At 39.8% G+C, this 13,982-nt stretch overlaps 1 protein-coding gene and 1 pseudogene across 6 annotated transcripts in view; one reads left to right on the forward strand and one right to left on the reverse strand.

The window, feature by feature from the left end:
* The window catches only part of MTA3 (metastasis associated 1 family member 3), a 155,343-nt gene that overhangs the window by 7,219 nt on the left and 134,142 nt on the right, over positions 1-13,982 (forward strand). For all 6 annotated transcript variants that reach the window (XR_011076632.1, XM_068564747.1, XM_068564749.1 and 3 more), the window contains exon 3: positions 4,810-4,903. Coding sequence is in view for 5 of the 6 variants with exons in the window: in XM_068564747.1 (XP_068420848.1) it covers positions 4,810-4,903 (94 nt within the window). In the remaining variant the exon portion in view is untranslated. The remainder of the gene's footprint in view (positions 1-4,809; positions 4,904-13,982) is intronic.
* On the reverse strand, positions 392-1,674 carry LOC137777317 (tropomyosin alpha-3 chain-like; annotated as a pseudogene).

A 13,982-nucleotide genomic window follows, 5' to 3' on the forward strand; every position in this document is an offset into this window, starting at 1 on the left:
GAAGCCCGGCAGGTACTTTTTACAGAGCAATAAGGCTTCCGAAAATGGAGTCCTTCTCTGGGCTGTTTGGCTCTCAGGAAGGCAGGCCCATACCTTTTCCCCTCCTCTACGGAGAGGGCAATATGCATTAAGCTGAAAAGTTACCTTCCAAAAGTGAGAAAGGGATTAGATTGCTGCTTCAGAACTATGGAATTATCTGGAGTGTTTTACAAATGGCTGCTACATCAACAACAGAAAAGGTAATTACAAAATGTGTACATCACAACATGCTTTTCAAGACACTTGACATTGTGCTCACATTCCCTTAAACGTTGTTCCCAAAGATGCTCAGCCTCTAGCCCAAATGGAATCTCTGGGGAGAGGCAGAGACAGTTTGGCGAAAAGGACACGGGTGGGGGTGGGAGACGTGGTGAAAGGAGAAAGCAGCCTTCCAGTTAAAGATCAGCCGTCAGTTTAAAGGTCAGCTTCGGGCAGGCTGGCCTCATCGGAGTCGGGGTCAGAGGGAGGAGCAGCGGCAGGGTGGGCCTGGGGTGCTCTGCATCTCATTCAGGTCAAGCAGAGTCTGGTCCAGCATCCTTTGTGTACAGAGGTGCTCCTCTTTGGTGCATTTCAGTTTATCTTCCAAATCATCGATTGTCTTTTCCAGCTTGGCTACCGATCTCTCAGCAAACTCAGCACGGGTCTTTGCCTCCTTGAGTTTTCAGTAAGAGTCTTTATCTCTTCCTCATATTTGTCTTCTTTTTGAGAGTACTTTTCTTCAGCAGCACTCAGACACCTCAGGTTCTGCCACATCAGTCTGATCTGCTCATCAATCTCCGCAGCGGGACTCTGCCAGCTCAGCTCGCTCCTATGTGCCTTCCAAGTCTCCCTCAATAATCACCAGCTTACGAGCCACCTCTTCGTACTTCCTACCTGCCTCTTCTGCAGTGTGCTTAGCTTCTTTGAGTTGGATTTCCTGGAACTCCATTTTTTCTTCCTCTTTTTAATTTATTTATTTATTTTTAAATTTTTATTTATTTTATTTATTTTTGGCTGTGTTGGGTCTTCGTTGCTGCACGCAGGCTTTCTCTAGTTGCGGTGTGTGGGGGCTACTCTTCGTTGTGGTGTGCGGGCTTCTCATTGCGGTGGCTTCTCTTGTTGCAGAGCACGGGCTCTAGGCGCGTGGGCTTCAGTAGCTGTGGCACACGGGCTCAGTAGTTGTGGCTCGCAGGCTCTAGAGCGCAGGCTCAGTAGATGTGGTGCACAGGCTTAGTTGCTCCGCGGCATGTGGTATCTTCCTGGACCAGGGCTTGAACCCGTGTTCCCTGCATTGGTAGGCAGATTCTTAACCACTGCGCCACCAGGGAAGCCCCTCTTCCTCTTTTAAGGATTGGTTTTCAATAACCTTCATACCTCTCTCGCTGTCATCAGCAGCTTTCTCAGCTTCCTCCAGCTTTTGCAGGGCAGTGGCCAGGCGCTCTTGGGCACTGTCCAGCTCCTTTTCAACCAGCTGGATCCTGCGGTTCAAGGAGGCCGCCTCAGCCTGAGCCTGTTCCTGGACCGCCTTTCTCCCTCCACTTCCGCGGGAGGCGCTCGGCCCTCTCCTCCGCGTCACCGGCCTGCAGCTGCAGAACCTGGGTCTCAGCGCTTCACCGCCTCGGTGGTGGTGACCCCGGCCATGGTGCCCGCCCGGACCCTGCTCGCCTTCGAGTTCCTGCCTCCACTGCCCGGAGCTGCAGCCGCTTCTCACCGACATTGTTTATTTTACATACCCTTTTTTCCTCTCCTCTAAACTGTACTCAGATACAGTGATGATGATCTTTTGGAGGAAGAATATAAAGTTAAAATAGAAAACAGCTTCACGGTAAATTTTATTTAGTCACTATCTAGCTTGGGTGTCGCTCTTCTAAAGATTTAGTCTGCACACATGTTGAAATAAGGCTTTGTGTGCATAGCAGTTATACAGTCTCAGGAAGTTTTGGAAGTTGTGCTTATGGATAAATTTAATGTTATTTGCTGTTGATTTTTTTTTGGTGTGTTACGTTGTATAATTTATATGTTTCTTCATATTCTGTATGTTTTATTAGCCATCCAATTTGTTCTGAGATTCATTTTAATGTTTAGGGTCTTTTTTTTGTGGGGAGAAGGGAGCCACTAACTTCTTTGAGCATCTAATCTTGTCCCCCACCCCAATCTATATTTGCACATGCAAGATTTTACATATAATTTCAGGAGATCCCTTCAAAGCCCTTTTATAGAACCCAAGTTAAGACCCCTCCTGACATTTAGGATCTGTTGGGAAGAAGGACAGAAATTGGGAAAAGGAAGTTCTTTTCCATTTGTTCTTTAGTTCGAGCAGACCATGGACTTTCCAAAATGGAAAGTGTTTGGTTTTTTGTTTTTTAATAATGTACTTACTTTCTAAGTCTGGGATAGAAATGGACGTGAGTATGAGGTTGACTTAAAGCCCCTTATTGCTGGAGGATGTTTTACTAAACGTGTTTGACAGAATAGAGATTTAAGAGGCTGCAACCTAAATGGAGAAAAGAACACAGGAAAGAAATTGCTGTTCATTGTAGGTTCTTCTTTATACCTGTCTCCACTTTTCCCACCTGTGGGTTTTGTTCAGGTCCTTCTTTTTTCTTAAGACTACTCAGTCCTCCAGGCTTCGCCTGTTGGACTCCTTTCCTTCTTTCCTAGCTAGCTAGGGACCTTCTGCCCCCTTTCCTCCTCCTTGAAGCTTTTTCTGTTCTTCCCTCAACAGGTGGTACTTCCTGCCTCCATGCAGAAGTGAAGTCTGGAGGGGAAAAGAAAGGAATAAAGGACAGTAGTGCTGGGAATTTGTCAGGAATGTTTTACTCTTATGCTTCAGTTGTGGGGAACCGGTGAAGGTTTCTGGGTGAGGGACATGATTACAGCTGGGCTTTGGAAGATTGGAGACGAGATGACACGTGGACAGGCATCTTTGCTGGAGCGGAGGCTTGGTGAGGGCAGGCACCATGCATCCGTGGTGCTTAGCTTGTGCAGGGGCACATAGGAAGCCTTCGCACACAAGAAATTTGGTGACTCTATATATACAAAATATTTAACTTAGGTCTTCAGAGCTATACTTCTTAAATTATTTGTGGTGGAGGATTTTTAAGAATTTTCAATATCTTAGACTGCTTTTGTAAAATTTAAAAATGAGAGTAGAAAAATGAAATTTAAAGTAGGCTTATAAAAATGCAAGCCCCATTTTTCATTGTTAGATTCAATAGATATAAAATTAACTCTCAAATACTATAATTCATTTAATTTCTGTACTCATTTCATTACATAGTAACAGCTGTGGACTGGGCCTTGGACCACAATTTTAGTAGCTCAACTTTAGAGGAATGCTCGAAGGGAGGGTGTGTGTGTGTACAGTAGAGAAGAGTAATACTGTAAACTACCTAATAGCCAAGTGTGTACGTGGTTCAGAAGAGAATATTTATTTTGAACTATGCCCCTCCACCCCAAGCAGGTTTAAATAAGAATTTAATTAGCTTTACAGAGTATCCCTATTGGAGGAACTCACCAGTAAGGTAGAAAAAAAACACGTATGCCTTAAAACTCTTGCTTTGGGTTTTTAACATGCTTTTTTTTTTTTTTTAAATGTTTATTTATTTATTTATTTTCTTATTAGTCATCCATTAACATGCTTTTGTCTCAAGAAGACAAAAATGATAAAGCACTGATAATTGAAGTCATTGATAGATTTTATTTACATAGGAATATTGGCCTGTTCATTTAGCAGATTGCTGGATCATTACTTCTGGAGGATGTATTTGATCACAGTATTGTGAAATATAGAAGCACTTTGGTTAGGATGTAATATGATTTCAGTTTTAAGGGGCAATATTTCTACAAGATGATTTCTCACTTTAAAATACTGCCACTGCTGAACTTCATAAGACTGACAAATTTACTGCAGCACATATACTTATTTCTTTTTGTCTGAGTGTATCTGTAAGCCCAGAGAAATTCTGAAAATTTGTTCTCAAGTTTGTTTGAAATTGGAAATCACAATAGCATTTTATTGTAATCTGTGTGTTTTTACAATGAACTTTGTAGTGAACAATTGACCTTGAAAGCTCTCAGAATTCATAAAGAATAGGAGGGTGGGAGCCTGGGCCCCAGCTGCAGTAAATTACAGCCTAACTGAATATTGATTGTATTCTAGACTGTAGTCAAAAAGAAATAAGAGCTTCAGTGTTCATAACTCAAGGTTTTTAATACTTTCATATGTGAAGGTAAACTAAGTACTACTAAGAATGTTGACCGTTACGGATTCATGGACTCCCTTGGGCTGAGAATGCTTTTCCAAGTTATCTGGTCCACCTCACATGTTGACTGCCCTGCACCTGCAGAGCTTCACCATCAGTCGAACGTGAGGGTGTTTAGGATGGGGCTGGGTGATTTTGCACTTAGCCTGTGCCTAAGGAAGAGGGTTTGGAGGACTATGTTTAACTGTCTTTTAAGTTACGTTGTGGCTTTTTAAATTTTGGGGATTAGTTTCTTAAGGTTAATCAGAGTTAACTATGGCTTTAGTCATTAAAGCTCTCTGATCACTTTAGTTTAATTTTTAATTGATGCCAGTGAGTTATTTTATGTTTGACATTTGTTTCACTTAGAACTTTTACAAATGTTACTTGTCCTTATTTGAATTTTTAAGCTCTCTGATTATCCTGCAGTTGTGGTTGGCACAGTAAATGACAGTGATCTTACAATTATGCTGTCTCTAGTTTTGTTTTATAAACTACTTGAATCTAATGTTCAGTATAGATGACTTTTATTTTTCTTATTTCTTAGACTGCAACTGGCAACGTGGAAGCAAAAGTAGTGTGCTTTTATAGACGACGAGATATTTCCAACACGCTTATAATGCTTGCAGACAAGCATGCTAGTAAGTTAATTGTCTTTTTCTTGGAAAATTAAAATGTGTTTTGAGTCTTTTGTTTTCCATGATATGAGGAAAAGTACTTTATGTAACCTATAGCTTTTTGGTTTCCCATTTGTCTTCCTCTTAGTTTAGATGGGAGTAGGTTTTTGGGTGGTTCTTGGTTTTAGTATATATTTTTTAGGATGCAACGTATGTTTATTAGTTAGTCAAAATGTTGAAATAGAAGTCTTTGCACATAGGCTTTAGCGGACAATTGGAGCAGTGTTTTGCCATCTCCAATTTTCCATGGTGGTTTGAAGGTTTGAATATGAGGAAATTTATACTTCACTGGTATTTTGGAGGACTTCTTTTTCCCTCCTCTCTAAAACAACTGGGTTGTATTTACAGTTTTTAAAATTCTGAGTATTTATTATATATTTATAGTATTAGGTATGTGTGGAAAAAAAAGTGTGCTAAAGAAAGAAGTGCAGTGTGATAGATATGGAAAAAAATTCCTGCAGATAGCAACTCTGAGCATTTCTTTGTAGTTTAATCTTCATTGTGTGCTTCTCCCCACCCCCACAGTCAACAGCTTTGACATATTTTAGCCCCTTTGATTTTTTTTTTAAACAAAAAACAATCAATAAAAAAGTGATCTAAATTTTAAGAAAGAAGTATAAGTACTTTATTTTGAAAGCCATTTTTGTCCTACAAAATATGTAATGAGACTAGGACCATATGTAAATGTATTTTTCAGTTTAATACCGTGGTGTCTCAAACTCTGGTCTTGGGGTTCCTGAAGCTTTTGAAATGTTCTGGTAATGGGGGAAGGGAGGCTCTTGGCACACAGGTTTGTTCTGTGTCTACCTGAGAATGATTTCCCCACTGGTTGTCTGTCTCATAAGTTAAATTCCTACTATATTTTCTGCTGTAGTTCATAGAGTTTTTCAGTTTCTTTCCATTTTTGTAGAGAAAGTGTTAATTATGATATGGGTTATTCTGTAGTATTTACAAATTATATATTCACAGATTCAGGGTAATCATATTTGTTCTTCATGTATGAGACCAAAGTATTGCTTTTTAAAATGACATACTAATCAGTTATTTTAGCTATACCTGAAATCTAGAAATTCAGTGTGTTATTAAAGTATCTATGCAAAATTATTTGGATTTTATTCACCATTTGCAACATAAACTTAAGAAAGATAAAATGTCTCATTTATATTCATGTACTTTTGGATTTAATTTAGCTTCTAACGTAGCTTCTAAAGTTGTTGTTGCAAAGGTAGTGAGGTGTAAAGATGGTTGGGCGTCTGCTGACTGTTCATGGAGGGTCTCAGCATGGCTGCCTTTTTTGGTGCTGTCTATTTTAGGCTTGTAAATGTAGAAAATCAGGCTGTTTAGAATTGATGAGGCTCTTAGTATTGACTCAGAGAAATGAAATTTTAAGAAACTTAAGAACCAATGAAATTATATAATGGCAGTCATGCAGTTTAAAGAAAGACCTGGGTTCAGATTCTGGTTGGTGACTTGCTGCTTGCCTTAGGAAAATGTCTTAACTTCTCACTCATCTGCATTTTCCTCATTTGTAAAATGAGGTTGAAAAAAATCACCTCTTTTTTAAAGTAAATATTTATTTATTTATTATTTATTCATTTTGGCTGCGCTGGGTCTTAGTTGTGGCACCCGGGATCTTCGTTGCGGCATGCAATATCTTTTTTAGTTGCAACGTGCAGGACGTGTGGACTTCTTAGTTGCAGCATGCATGCAGGATCTAGTTTCCCGACCAGGGATCGAACCCGGGCTCCCTGCATTGGGAGTGCGGAGTCTTACCCCCTGGACCACCAGGGAAGTCCCCATTTGGAATCATATGTATTTTACCACAGTTAAAAAAGGTGGGAATTCCCTGGTGGTCCAGTGGTTAGGACTCTGTGTGTTCACTACCAAGGGCACAGGTTCGATCCCTGGTCAGGGAACTAAGAACCCACAGGCCACGAAGCGTGGCCAAAAATTTAAAAAAAAAAAAAAAATCTAAAATTGTATACTTTAAGGAAAAAAATTAAAAACAAAATTAAGGGAAAAGGGCTTCCCTGGTGGCGCAGTGGTTGAGAATCTGCCTGCTAATGCAGGGGACACGGGTTCGAGCCCTGGTCTGGGAAGATCCCACATTCTGCGGAGCAACTGGGCCCGTGAGCCACAACTACTGAGCCTGCGCGTCTGGAGCCTGTGCTCCGCAACAAGAGAGGCCGCGATAGTGAGAGGCCCGCGCACCGCGATGAAGAGTGGCCCCCGCTTGCCGCAACTAGAGAAAGCCCTCGCGCAGAAACGAAGACCCAACATAGCAATCAATCAATCAATCAATAAATCTTAAAAAAAAAAAAAAAAAGAAAGAAAAAGAAAATTAAGGGAAAAATTATGCAAGCATTGATGTGAAGCTTAAATGACCTAAGGAATGGCTTATAATGGGGTGCTTAACAAATGTCAGTTGGTTTTTCTCTCTCCGTGATTTGTAGATCACCTCTTTGGGTAGATTACTTCTATCTACGTTTACCTGTTTTCTTCCATTATTTATTGATTTTACTCTCAACGGTAACTATATGTCCATGTACAGTAGAGTTAGACGTATCAACTGTGTTTCTGTTTTTGTATTGACTAAAACTTCACATGGGGCAAATAAAATTGCCTGAATGGTTCATGCTTTATAAAGAGGTTTTAAGGGGGGATTAAATGTAGAGAGTGTCATATATTAGAAACATTTCAAAACTAGAGTCCTGGATGTGGGTGGCTCTTATTTTTTTTTTTTAATAAATTTATTTTATCTTTTTATTTTTGGCTGCATTGGGTCTTCGTTGCTGTGTGCGGGCTTTCTCTAGTTGCAGAGAGTGGGGGCTACTCTTCCTTGCGGTGCGCGGGCTTCTCATTGAGGTGGCTTCTCTTGTTGCGAAGCATGGGGTCTATGTGTGTGGGCTTCAATAGTTGTGGCACACAGGCTCAGTAGTTGTGGCTCATGGGCTCAGTATTTGTGTCTCTCGGGCTCTAGAGCGCAGGCTCAGTAGTTGTGGCGCACGGGCTTAGTTGCTCCGCAGAATGTGGGATCTTTCGGACCAGGGCTCGAACCCATGTCCCCTACGTTGGCAGGTGCATTCTCAACCACTGTGCCACCAGGGATGTCCCTCATTGTGGACTTCTTTAAAACTTTTTATTGCAGAAAATTTCAAACATAGAAAAGTACAGAGAATAGTATAATACACCTGATGTTTCCATTATTCTACTTTAACAGTTATTACTACATGACCAGTTATTTCATCTAGACCCCTACTTGTCCCATTATTTTGAAGCTCATCAGAGAAATCTTACTTTTTCATTTGTAAATATTTCAGAATGTATTTCTGAAAAATATGGTGTCATTCAAACTTACAGGAAATGCCAAGAATATACAAGGAACTCCAGTATGCCCTTTACCCAGGTTCAGCAATTAACATTTTGTCATTTTTTATATATATAATATATATATTCTTTATTATATATATTTTTTTCCTGAACCATTGGAGAGTAAATTGGAGACTTTAGAGTGGTTTTCCTAAATATACGAAAATTCTTTTACATAACCACAGTGTAGTAAACATCTCAGGAACCCTAATATTTACACAAAGCTATTGTCTCATTCACAATCCTTATTCAAATTTTATGTCTCAACAGTGTTCTGCGTAGCTGAATATTTTTTCCTTAGTCTAGGATAAAATCCAGAATCACACGTTGTATTTTTTTTTTAAATTAATTAATTAATTTATTTTTGGCTGCGTTGGGTCTTCATTGCTGCACGTGGGCTTTCTCTGTTTGCGGCCAGTGGAGGCTCCTCTTTGTTGCAGTGCGCGGGCTTCTCGTTGCAGTGGCTTCTTTTGTCACGGAGCATGGGCTCTAGGCACGTAGGCTTTAGTAGTTGCAGCACGCGGGCTCAGTAGTTGTGGCTCGCGAGCTCCAGAGCGTAGGCTCAGTAGTTGTGGCGCATGGGCTTAGCTGCTCCATGGCATGTGGGATCTTCCTGGTCCAGGGCTCGAACCCGTGTCCCCTGTATTGGCAGGTGGATTCTTAACCACTGCGCCACCAGGAAAGTCCCCACACATTGTATTTTATTGTCATGTATCCTTGATATGGAACCAGCTCAGTCTTTGTGTTTGTTTTGTTTTTTTTTTTTGGCCGCGCCATGCGGCATGCGGGATTAGTTCCCCGACCAGGGATCAAACCCTTGCCCCCGGAAGTGGAAGAGCGGAGTCTTAACCACTGGACTGCCAGGAAAGTCCCTTTGTGTTTTTTGACCTTAACATTTTTGAAGAAAACAGGCCAGTTATTTTGTTGAATGTGGCTTAGTTTGTGTTTGTGTAATGTTTCCTAATAATTAGATTCAGGTTATGTATTTTTTGTAGGGATGGCATACAGGTGATGATGTGTCCTTCTGAATCCGTTAGGACAAACCCATGTAATTGGGTTTGTCTTAATAATGGTGATATTAAGTTTGATGACTTGGTAAAGGTGGTGTTCCTTTGTATCCAGTAAGTTATTTTGGGGGAGGTACCTGGCAACTATGTAAATATCTTGTTTTTGGTCAAACATTAATGCATTTGTTTTAGCATCCATTGATCATTTAGGATTCTGTGTAAACATTACTGTCCTTGAATATCTAGTTTTCACATTTTTTCTTTTAGAATATTTTTTCTTTTTTATAGTTTGTTTAAATTGGGATCCAAATAAGTTGAGTATGATTGGTTGGTAAGACTCTTGTCTTTTTTTTCTTGTCCATTTAAATAATTGATATATAATTCACATAGCATAAAATCCATGCTTTTAAATTGCACAATTTAGTGGTTTTCAGGATACTCACAAAGTTGTATAACCGTCGCCACTACTAATTTCAGATTATTTTCATCACCCCAAAAAGAGGCCAGTTACTCCCTATTCTCCCCTATTGCTATCAGGCAACCACTGATCTACTTTCTTTCTCTGTAGAGTTGCCTTTTCTGGACATTTCATATAAATGGAATCATACAGTATGTGTTTTTTGGTGTCTGGCTTCTTTTTACTTAGCCTAATGTTTTCAAGTTTCTTCCATGTCATAGCATGAATTCTTTCATTCCTTTTTTTTTAATAGCTCTTTATTGGAGTATAATTGCTTCACAATACTGTGTTAGTTTCTGTTGCACAACAAAGCAAATCAGCCATATGCATACACATGTCCCTATATCCCCTCTCTCTTGCATCTCCCTCCCACCCTCCCTATCCCACCCCTCTAGGTGGACACAAAGCACCAAGCTGATCTCCCTGTGCTACGTGGCTGCTTCCCACTAGCTATCTATTTTACATTTGGTAGTGTATATAAGTCCATGCCACTCTCTCACTTCATCCCAGCTTACCCTTCCCCCTCCCCGTGTCCTCAAGTCCATTCTCTATGTCTGCGTCTTTATTCCTGTCCTGCCCCTAGGTTCTTCAGAACCACTTTTTTTAGCTTCCATATATATGTGTTAGGATATGGTATTTGTTTTTCTCTTTCTGACTTACTTCACTCTGTATGACAGACTCTAGGTCCATCCACCTCACTACAAATAACTCAATTTTGTTTCTTTTTATGGCTGAGTAATATTCCATTGTATATATGTGCCACATCTTCTTTATCCATTCATCTGTTGATGGACGTTTAGGTTGGTTCCATGTCCTGGCTATTGTAAATACTGCTGCAGTGAACATTGTGGTACATGTCTCTTTTTGAATTATGGTTTTCTCAGGGTATATGCCCAGTAGTGGGATAGCTAGATCATATGGTAGTTCTATTTTTAGTTTTTTAAGGAACCTCCATGCTGTTTTCCATAGTGGTTGTATCAATTTACATTCCCACCAACGGTGCAGGAGGGTTCCCTTTTCACCACACCCTTTCCAGCATTTATTGTTTCTAGCTTTTTTGATAATGGCCATTTTGATCAGCGTGAGTTGATACCTCATTGTAGTTTTGATTTGCATTTCTCTAATAATTAGTGATGTTGAGCATCTTTTAAACAAGACCCATATATATGCCATCTACAAAAGATCTACTTCAGACCTAGGGACACATACAGACTGAAAGTGAAGGGGTGGAAAAAGATATTCCATGCAAATGGAAATCAAAAGAAAGCTGGAGTAGCAATACTCGTATCAGATAAAATAGACTTTAAAATAAAGACTGTTGCAAGAGATAAGGAGGGACACTACATAATGATCAAAGGATCAATCCAAGAAGATATAACAATTATAAACGTTTATGCACCCAACATAGGAGCACCTCAGTACATAAGGCAGATGCTAACTAACAGCCATGAAAGGAGAAATGGACAGTAACACAATAATAGTGGGGGACTTTAACACCCCACTTACACCAATGGACAGATCATTCAAACAGAAAATAAATAAGGAAACACAAGCTGTAAATGACACAATAGACCAGATAGATCTAATTGATATTTATAGAACATTGCACCCCAAAGTGGCAGAATACACTTTCTTCTCAAGTGCACATGGAACGTTCTTCAGGATAGATCACATGTTGGGTCACAAATCAAGCCTCAGAAAATTTAAGAAAATTGAAATCGTATCAAGCATGTTTTCTGATCATAACACTATGAGATTGGAAATCAGTTACAGGAAGAAAACTGTAAAAAACACAAATACATGGAGGCTAAACAGTGTATTACTTAATAACCAAGAGATCACTTCATTCCTTTTTATAGCTTAATGTTGTCACTGGGTGGATGTACTACGTTTGTTTATCCGTTCATCAGTTGATGGACGTTTGGATTGTTTCCACTTTCTGGTTTTTATGAATAATGGTGTTATGAACATTCCTGTACAAGTTTTTGTGTGGACATCTTTCAGTCTTTTAATTTACAGATACATATTATTTCATATTCTCTCTCTCAGTATTTTGTTGAAGATAGCAGGTGGTTAATCCTGTTGAGTTTCTTTTGGCTTGGAGTTCGTTCATTGCATCTCTCTTGTGTCCTTTACCATGCTTCTCTGTAGATGGATAGTTATATACAGATTCTAGAGGATCGAATCTAGGTTTATTTTTGTGGGGTGTGGGTACAAGATCACTTCATGGGTAGCATGGTGTACTTCTGTCATGAGGTCTGTAATGTATCGTTGCCTGTTCCTCTCTATTTATTTTATTATTAAAAACATTTTTTTTTTAGATTTAGTTTATTTTTGGCTGCGTTGGGTCTTTGTTGCTGCGCGTGGGCTTTCTCTAGTTGCGGCGAGCGGGGGCTACTCTTCGTTGCGGTGCGCGGGCTTCTCATTGCGGTGGCTTCTCTTGTTGCCGTGCATGGTCTCTATGCACGCGGGCTCAGTAGTTGTGGCTCACAGGCTCTAGAGCACAGGCTCAGTAGTTGTGGCACATGGGGTTAGTTGCTCCGTGGCACGTGGGATCTTCCCGGACCAGGGCTCGAACCCGTGTCCCCTGCACTGGCAGGTGGATTCTTAGCCACTGCACCACCAGGGAAGCCCAGTGTTAAGTTCTTTAACGTTGGTTTTGATCATCTTTACAGCCTTCGTGTGTCTCGTTCATTATATATATATAGTTGCTCCACAAGTGTTTGTAGCTTTAAATTTACCAAGGGAACAAATTTGAAGAACAGCCGGGCTACCAGTTGTTTTGTTTTAGCATCTTGGTTGGCTGAAAAGAGTCTGTGGTGTGTGTTTATCTATCTATCTATCTATCTGTCTATCTACCTATCTATCTATCTGTTGTGTTTTAAAACATGGTCCTCAACTTCTTTGACATTCCTTCCATTGATAGATGAAGTCCATGTCTTCTCCGCTTGGATCTGGGTGGGGTTGTGACCAACACAGTATTGTGGAAGTAATGCTGTGTGACTCTTCAAGGCTAGGTCAGAAAAGGCCATGAAGCTTCTACCTGGTTTTCTTGGAATGTTTGCTCTCAGGATAGTTCTGCTTGGAACTCAGCCACTATACTGTGAGAAAACCAGGCTACGTGGAGAGGCCGTTTGTAGGTGCTAAGGCTGATGGTCCTATCTGAGCCCAAGTGCCAGACATATGCCTGAAGGAGCCACCAGCTGATCCAGCCTCAGCCATTTGAGTTCCTCTTGAGGCCCCAGTTATTGTGAAGCAAAGGCAAGAGTTCTGTGCTGTGCCGTGTCTGAATTCCTCACCCACTGAATCAGTGAGCAAAGTAGAATGGTTGTTTTGTGCCACTAAGTTTTGGGATGATTTGTAACTCAACAATAGACGATATAACTGGAATAGGATCATAATAGGTTTTTCTGTTATGGGATATTTTCAGTGACAGTTTAAAATCAATATTTAAGCTTATGACTGCCAACTAAAAGTATTTAATGAACTATTAGTTTTCTTTAAGTAAACTTCATTTTCTTTTGACAGACTGATTAAATGAAGAGATTTTGCCCCAATGCCTTACTCCTTATAAATGATTTTTGGCCACTTTGAGCACAAGTCAGGAAAAATGCCCTCTTTATTATTCTGAAGTGAAATTTATTGATAGTATAACTTATACGTATAATGGAAAAACAAAGCTAAAACTCAGTATTATGTTCTAACTGCAATATAAAAGAGAAAAAATTTATAATATAATATAATATATATAATAGGATCATATATACTGTATTTCAATATGTGTAAATGCTGAGGCATGACAATAGTGGAAGCTGTAACGAAATTGTGAAATGTTTGCATGTATGCATAGAATCACTAGCAATGCAGCGGTTATAAATTAGACTGATAATTTGTACTAGGAACTCTAATATTTCCTGAGATTTTTTTTCAAAATGGTACTATTGGTAAGTTTTGAACAAAACAAAATACAGTCTTTTCTCTTTTTATATCATGGCACACATAATATAATATGGTATATTAAAACCATACCCCAAATATTTTGTGTTCTCATACATAGAATGGAATTAGCTCTAGTCTCAGGTAACAGAATCATGTTTTTCACTTACATAAATGTCCAGAGGGACATTTCAAAGTCATATGAATCATGGACTGTCCTCTGCTTTATACCTATATATCTATGGGGTATCTAACATCCTTGTTTTCCATCTAT

The sequence above is a fragment of the Eschrichtius robustus genome, chromosome 15 (genome assembly GCF_028021215.1).
Source record: "Eschrichtius robustus isolate mEscRob2 chromosome 15, mEscRob2.pri, whole genome shotgun sequence".
Classification (NCBI taxonomy): domain Eukaryota; kingdom Metazoa; phylum Chordata; class Mammalia; order Artiodactyla; family Eschrichtiidae; genus Eschrichtius; species Eschrichtius robustus.